This window comes from Dipodomys ordii, unplaced genomic scaffold (assembly GCF_000151885.1).
Source record: "Dipodomys ordii isolate 6190 unplaced genomic scaffold, Dord_2.0 Scaffold238, whole genome shotgun sequence".
In the NCBI taxonomy this organism is placed as follows: domain Eukaryota; kingdom Metazoa; phylum Chordata; class Mammalia; order Rodentia; family Heteromyidae; genus Dipodomys; species Dipodomys ordii.
In genome coordinates, this window is record NW_012267454.1 from 346,341 (window position 1) to 354,428 (window position 8,088).

The 8,088-nt window shown below is 55.8% G+C and overlaps 1 protein-coding gene across 1 annotated transcript in view; it reads left to right on the forward strand.

Moving 5' to 3' along the window:
* Positions 1–3,506, forward strand: part of Ndufa10 (NADH dehydrogenase (ubiquinone) 1 alpha subcomplex, 10, 42kDa) — a 49,849-nt gene extending 46,343 nt beyond the window's left edge. Inside the window, exon 13 of the mRNA XM_013036028.1 lies at positions 3,149–3,506. Coding sequence (XP_012891482.1) covers positions 3,149–3,217 — 69 coding nt within the window. The 3' untranslated portion in view covers positions 3,218–3,506. The remainder of the gene's footprint in view (positions 1–3,148) is intronic.
* Positions 3,507–8,088: the final 4,582 nt, after the last annotated feature.

Below are 8,088 nucleotides of genomic sequence, written 5' to 3' on the forward strand. Positions count from 1 at the left end.
TGTGTGGTGTGGTTTCTCTATGTGTAGCACAGGGTGTGTGTGGTGTGGTTTCTCTGTGTAGCACAGGGTGTGTGTGGTGTGGTTTCTCCGTGTAGCACAAGGTGTGTGTGGTGTGGTTTCTCTATGTAGCACAGGGTGTGTGTGGTGTGGTTTCTCCGTGTGGCACGGAGTGTGCGTGGTGTGGTTTCTCCATGCAGCACGAGGTGTGTATGGTTTCTCTGTGCAGCAAGGGGTGTATATGGTGGCTCCATGGGGTGTGTGTGGTTTCTCTGTGCGGCACAGGGTGTGTATGCGGTTTTCTCCGTGTGGCACGTGGTGTGTATGTGGTTTCCTCCGTGTAGCACGGGGTGTGTGCCATTCTCTCTGGTTGTCTGAGCAGCACCAGTATGGAGCATTGCTGAGCCATGTGTGTGAGAGGATCCCCAGGGACTCAGTGTGACACAGTGCAGCCTGGCTGTGGCAGCTAGAGCTGATGCTTCTGGGAGTGTCCTAGTTCCTCCAAATGTAGATTGAGTGGCCCTGGACACGGAGGGATGAAAGGGGCTGCATCTCCATCCACCACTTGCGAAGCAACTTAGAGATTGCCAAGTCTCCTGGGCCACCGTTGCCTGACCCAGGACCTGGCACCATGGGCACAAAGCAAGCATGATGTAAGCACCCTTGGCAGAGATCTGTTTGCAGCCAGGGTACTTTCCCCAGCGCTATGGGCCATGGCCTTGGGCCTGGGCCCGGCCCCTGGACTGGGGTTGTAGTCAGGGACTCCACCGCTGGTGTGTGAGTGGGCAGCATGGAGCCAGGCACCCGTGTCCAGGTGAGGCACAGCCCAGGCTGAGCAGCAGCCTGTTGTCACGAGGGAGCCTGGGTAGATTCTCTCAGTAGCCCCGTGTCCCGCCTGCCACACAGCAGGTGGAGACCAGAGCTTCCATGGTCTTGAACTCAGGCCACTCAGGCCACGTGGCAGCCACGTGCTGTTTCCCTGAGCACGTGGACATGTGGGCCTTGAGAGTCTGCACTAGGGGCGCGCCAGGGCAGTGCGGGCCCACTGTGGGTTGGACAGGGCAGGTGACTGGAGGAGGCAGAGGACCCGGACTCGGTCTCCACTTGCCGCAGACGAGCCAGGTGTCCTGCCAAGAGAAGTAGCTTCAAAGAAAACTAAGGAGATATTTGCTGTGCTGTGAAATTTAAAAGGTTCAGGAGAGGGGCTGGGAAGGTGGCTCAGTGGTAGAGCGCTTGCCTTGCATGCCTGAGGCCCTGGGTTCGATTCCTCAGCACCACATAAGCAAAAAGAAAAAAGCCAGAAGTGGCGCTGTGGCTCAAGTGGTAGAGCGCTAGCCTTGAGCTGAAGAGCTGAGGGACAGCACCCAGGCCCAGAGTTCAGGTCCCACGACCGGACCAAAAAAAAAAAGTGGCAGGAGAGTGAGCAGATCAGAGTACTCCTGTCTATTCCCACGGGCATACGGGCAGCCCAGCTTGTATTCCTTCACCCACTCCCTTCCCAGCCGTCCCCTCCAGCCATGTCACATTCTGTGTGGGGAAGGGCAAGGGTCACATCAGTCTGGGGAAGGGCAGGGGTCCCATCACATGTGGGGAGAGGCAGGGGAGCCATCAACCCACTCATGGGACAGTCAGGAAAGTCGCTGCTTCCATAGTTTGCTGCCTTACATAGCTCTGACACTCAGACTGTGCACAGCTGAGTGCTGTGGGGCACCTCTGTGGGGGTGCGCGTTTGGTGGTGGGAGCGGGGGCAGCAAGGGTGTGGGGTGGTTCCATTTGTTTTGCCCAGAGGGGGAAATGCAGTCCCAGATCTCTAACAAGACTGGGCACAGAAGGGCAGCGCCTCCCTCCGGAGGCCCGCCGTCCTCGGCCAGGCTCTGGGGTCCACACTGGGCTAGCCGGTTCCCGCTGTCCCGAGCAGTGTGCCAGCACCTGTCTGCGGCTCCTCCCTGGCCCTCGGCCTTGGTGGGGCTCTGCAGGGGCTTGGGATGCACGTTTGTCTCTTCAATAAAGAACTTTTTGTTTGTGGTGGAGGACTGGGGGGAGCACAGAGGGATTGAGCTGCGGGCGATCAGGGTTTAGGGTGGTTTGAGTAAAGAGGCACAGCTCGAGTGAGGACGGTCCACACGCCGGGCTCTCTGTCCTACAGTCCCACACTCACCGGCTTCTGGCAGGATGCGGGACGGTCCACATGTGCTCTGTCCCACCCTCGCCGGCTTCTGGCAGGATGGCGGGGAGCTGTTTGAGTTGTTGGGGGCAGGCGGGAAGCCCCCACACTTCCGAGCACATGCCAGTGGTGGTAGGCAGAGGGCCGTGGCCTCTGCAGTCACGCCGCCTTTGGGGGGAGGGGCGGAGGCGCATCCCGTGGTGATGAGCCTCTGTGGGCCTCCTTGGAGGCTTCCTTGTGGGGAGAGAGGGCGAGTTTGGGATGTGGAGGGTTTGGAGGCTTACAGTTTTGTGTTTCCTTGGGGTGGTGCTGGAGAGGGAATCCAGGTGTGTCTTGCACAGGGTAGCCTACAAGGAGCGACTGTGCTACTAGCCCATTGTGTATGCTTGTGAATCTGAGACTGGGGTTTGTGGCTGTGTGGCTGGGCGGGATTCACCCTCTGCCTCCTGGGTTGAGGCTGTCAGGGCAAAAGAGGACAGCTTTGCTCTCACAGCTCCGTTCCCCAGCCATGGCCCCCTTTGGCTGTTCCTCCTGCAACTCCCATCTTCTAGCTGCATTCGGTGTTTCCTGTCGTGGTACCTTGGTCCTGGCCAGTCCTCCTCCCCAACTTTGCCCAGGGCCCCGGGCAAGCTCCTCTTCCTCAGTGCTCTTTCCATCTGGGGCCCGGAGGTGTTTGCTGTCGCCATGGTCATGCATGGTCGTTAGCTCCAGGTCCAAGTCTCCACCTCCAGTTTTCCCCAGTGCGGCCCCTGCCTCTTGTGCCTGGCCGTACCTCCATGGAAACTCGCAGCCCATCTGCTCCCATGGGCGGCTCAGGCCGAGGGTGGGCTTCTGCAGGCAGCGTGGTGTTGCCTGGTGTGAGCACCTGGGCTTGCGGAGACGCCTGCTCGCCAGCAGAGGACCTGCGCCATGCGGGAGCCGACGCAGGGTGGGTGGATCTGACGACTGTGCCCTCCTGACCAGTGTGCCAACACCTTCCTTCCACAGGTGCCAGGCCGCAGGTATGCTCCCGGGTACAATGCCGACGTGGGCGACAAGTGGATCTGGCTGAAGTGACCGGCCTCGCCCAGGTGTGTCTGCTCTGCCTGGCGCCGGCCACGAGCCTCACGGTGCGGGGAGAACCACGCACAGAGCCGGCGGGCGGGAGCCATCCGCCCTGTGTGCAGTGGGCGGGATTAAAAGAACCAACCTCTATTTAAAAGGCTTTGGAACCCTAGAGCTTTATTTTCAGAAATTCCCAGAATTGTCACTGTAAAGGCCGGCTCTCGCTCGAGGCTGTCGCCTTGTCGGAGCGGTTGTGTCACACAGCTCTTGGGTGCAAGAAATAAAGTCATCTCTGTGGAAATTCTGTTTCTGCATGAGGCCACCATGCCCTGTGCATACGCCCTGTCCTGTCACCATGCCCAGGTACCATGCCCTGTGCATGTACCCTGTCAGATCATCATGGCAACACCATGCCTCTCGCACACACCTTGCCCTGTCATCAAGCCCTGTGCACGCACACAGTCATCATGTCAACATCATGCCCTGTGCACACGCCCTGTCATGCCTTCATACCAACGCCACGCCCTGCACACACCGTCATGTCACACAGCCTATGCACACGCCCTGTCATGTTCCTGTCTTGTCACCATGCCCTGTGCACACGCCCTGTCATGTCACCACGCCTGTGCACATGTCCTCTCAGGCCACCATGCCCCGTTGTGTCCCCATGCCCAGACACTGAACACCAGTCTCAATCCTCTTGTTCCCTGGCATTGGGGCTCTGGAAAAGTGCTGAGCTGCAGAGAAGTCCCAGAAACAGCAATGCGGCTGCTGCTCTCGGGACCTCCACCATCACCCTGTGGCGTGTGAGGATTTGCACGAGAGCCCAGGGGCCCCCGGGCATCTGTGAAGGGGGTCTGTGCACACACCTCCCTGTGGGTGATGGCTTCGGCAGGACATGAGACCCACAAAGGCCCTTCTTCAGAGAGAGCTCAGCAGTGAGGGGAAGTAAGCAGCAGTATCCAGAGAAGTGATGGATGGTGGGGAGCGGCCCACAGGGGAAGAAACCCTGAGGTCCTTTCTTGCAGTATGGGAGGACTAGGCGAGGCTGGCCATGGAGGGGCAGAGCTGCCCGTGACCGTTATCAGATCGGCCCTCCAGCCCTTGTGCCCCAGAGGGGCTGTGCCCTAACAGATGGCAGGGGAGCCCCTGTGGCTCTTCTTGGCATGACCTGGTTAGTTCTGTCCTTCAAAACATGGTGGGTAGTGATTGCATCAAGGGCTGAGGCCAAGAAAAAGACCAAGACAATCCTGGAAGGAGACAGCTGTGCAGATGGGAAGGAGGGAAAGAGGACTTTCGGGGGAGGGTGGAAGGAAGGGAGGGCTTTCAGGAGAGGATGGGAGGGAAGGAGGGAGGACTTTGGGGGAGGGAGGGAGGGACAGACACAGCTGGAGTCCAGACAATCACCCGTGGAAAGAGGTCCCCGAGTTTCAGATGTGTCTGGATGGGAGAAGTGTGAGTGCTCCAGCAGAAAGGAGAATCACCCGTAATTCAGTGCGTCTGAGAGACCCGAGAGCCTGGCACAGCCCCTCTGTGCCTGCAGGGCTCCCGGCCTTGTTTCCTGCCCCATTGGCTGGCTGTGACATCTGGGGTGACCTCTGTCTGAATCAGCGTCTTCTGCCCCAGCCCCGGCCTCCAGAGGGTACATGGGCACCGGTGGCCGGAGCTTGCTCCTTCACCAAGCGCCAGCACGGAGTGCCCCCTGCCATGCTGTCTGCCTTCTCCTGTCAAGTGTGACATCCCACCCTGCGGAGCTGACACTAGCAGGACCTGGCTGTCCCCTCCCCAGAGCCCACTGGGCGCAGCAGGTGCAGGACAGTGGCAGGGCAGTGCAGTGAGGGTCCAGCTGGATGACCGTGAGGGGCAGGGGGAGGGTTGTGGAGTGAGGGTCTTGGCACAGGGCAGGGCAGGGATAGCTGTACCCTGGGGCACAGAGGGTCTTCCCTGCGGAGGTGTCCCTGGGCACCCATGTGTTCCTCTGGGGAGGGGGTGCAGGCCCCCTCCCCCCCCCTTACTGGGCCTGCCAGGGGCCATGCTGGGCCTCCTCCATCTGGACAGCCTCTGAGCCTCCAAAGGAGGGGACCAACCAGGTAGGATCAGAGCCACCTGCCAGCTTGGGGAGTTGGTCAGGAGGAAGAAGGCTGGCTCTGGGGGACCCAGTGGCTCCCCGTGCTGGGAGGGCTCTGCTGGACCCCCTCCCCCCATTCATCCGAGGGGCAGACCCACCCATCTGCCTCGCCTCCACCCACCTACTCCCTTAACGCCTCAGGCTGGACTTGCAGCTCTAAAGGCTTCCTGTTTCTGCTTGTTTTCTGCTCTTCTTTGTCTCATCTTTTACCCCTCTTTCACAATTCATGCAGTTTAGCTCCATCATTTCTTTGAAAACATGAAAGGACTCTGCTCTGCCTTCTACATGGTCCCCTTGCCACCTTTTTCCTTGTGTTTGTTTCCTTCTGCGATTTTTATTTAACCCCAGGCCCGAGCCCAAATAGGGCCAGGAGCAGGGTCACTGGAAGCTGCAGAGTCTCAAAAGTTCACGTACAGGACTTACCGGTCCAGTAAGCTACCGTCCAAATCCCTGCTCTGCCTCTCACCTGGGGGTGGAATTCACTGCTGCTACCATGAAGACAAGATGGCATCAAGCCCAGCTCTCCCGCATCCACTGTGTGGCCCAGACGGCGCCGATGACACCCAGTGTCCTTATTCCAGTTTAGTTACATCCTCTGTGAGCAGGAACAGCTTGCTTTCTTTCCCACCTCCATGTCCCTTCATTTCTTCCTTTGACTCAGTGCTGTGGCTAGGGTTTTCAGCATAACTCGGTGTAGGAAAAACATGGAAATGTTGTATTTTGCTTGTTTGGAGTTTTTCTATTTTACTGACTTGGGACTCTTCTTTCCAAATGTAAACCGTTAGTGCTCTGTTTAGTTATTTTTTAGTCAGAGTCTCACCACATATCCCAGACTGGCCTTACTTCATGATTTTCAGGCTTCAGTCTTAAAAGTGCTGGGGTTGCATGCATACGCTACCTGCCTAGCTTTTGTCCTACACAGGTTGGTGTTCTTTTACTTCCCTCTTGTTATAGGTGTTATTTTTTATCACATTAGACTGCTTGCTTGGGTCAGATATTATCTTTAAATGTGGTGTTTAGTTTTTAAGTGTTTTGAAATTTTCCTGTTGTCTTTGTGTTTTTTTTTCTGATTTCATTATTGTCAGAGTACAAATTCTGTATAAATTGTCTTAAACTTTCCCTTTAACCCAGGATCTACTCTGTCTTGGTGAATATCTGAAAGGCATCTGGAAAATGTATGGTCTTCCACCAGGAGAGGTGGGTCTAGACCTATTAGATGTTTCTGGAACTATTAGTGACTTTGGCTGTTGGTGTGCAGTTCCGATGCACCTTTGCTGTCTTGATTTCTGACAGAGGGGTATTGAAGTTCCCAACTTTATTTGTCAGTTTGTGTATTTCTACCTTTAGCTTCTATGACCTTTTATCAGTATGAACATAATGTCTCTTCTTGCTCCCAGTAATTTTCTTTACCTTGAAGTGTAGTTTATCTGTCCTTCATACAGCAGCCTACATGTTTTGTTAGCTACTGTTTGGTTAGTATATTTGCCTCTGGCCTTTTACTTCCAACTTACCTACATCATATTTTAAATGAGTGTCTTATAGACAACATATAATTGGATTGGGTTTCCATTATTTCATCTACCTTGACAATTTCTGTTTCAATGGAAGTGTTTAAATCTGGTTTGATATTGTATCTTTTGTTATTCTGTTTGTTTGACTTTTACTGCCTTCCTATGAATTTCATCAGTGGTTTAAAAATGCCTTTTTGGTTTGCCTGTTCCATCCGTGAGTGCGCCGCTCTGTGCAGTTGTCAGTGGTTCCTCTAGATACTAAGATGTGGTCAGGTGCCTCGGACTGCCCGCTGGTGCAGAAGTCTGAGGGCGTGGCGGCACGCAGACCCTGCTTCCGCTCTGCTCTGCTTACGCTCCACAGGTGGACAGTTGTCCCCAGCATGTGTGTGCACGGAGCCCATTATCAGATGATGTGGTAACTTCTGCGGCAGCCACCAAAACAGGTTTTCATACACTTCTGAGTGTAACAGAACAACTCCCCCTATTTCCTTCTCCCGTGGCGCCTGCTTCCTCTTGAAATTTGTTAGCATTTCCTCTCCGTTTGGGGAATTTCCTTTAGAGGTCCTTTTTTTTAATTTTTTTGGGGGGGTCCGGTCGTGGGGCCTGAACTCTGGGCCTGGGCGCTGTCCCTCAGCTCTTCAGCTCAAGGCTAGCGCTCTACCACTTGAGGCACAGCACCACTTCCGGCTTTTTTTTCTTTTTGCTTATGTGGTGCTGAGGAATCAAACCCAGGGCCTCAGGCATGCAAGGCAAGCACTCTACCACTGAGCCACCTTCCCAGCCCTGGAGGCCCTTTCATTGGCTGCATCTTTATGTGTGCTTCATTCCTTAGGGTTATTTTCGCTGCTCTCAGAATTTGGGATTGGCAGGCATTTTGGAACATCGTGTACCTGCACAATGACATGTGGGAAGCCTGTGAGTTACATCACAGTGTCTCTCTAAGAACGTCTGTCCAGGTGCCATCCCAACGCACAGCAGCTGGACCCATCCTCACAGACGTTTCCAGGCCCTGGCCACAGTCAGGGACAGTCCTGCATGGCACAGCTTGGCTTGCCGCGCCAGGGCTGTGGTTCCAAGCGCCTCCTCCCCCTCCTCCTGTCTCCTCCTCTCCTCCCCTTCCTCCTCCTTGTGTCTCCCCTCCCCTCTTCCCCCCCTTATGTCTCCTCCCCTTCCTCCTCCTTGTGTCTCCCCTCCCCTCTTCCCCCCCTTATGTCTCCTCCCCTTCCTCCTCTCCCTCACCTCCT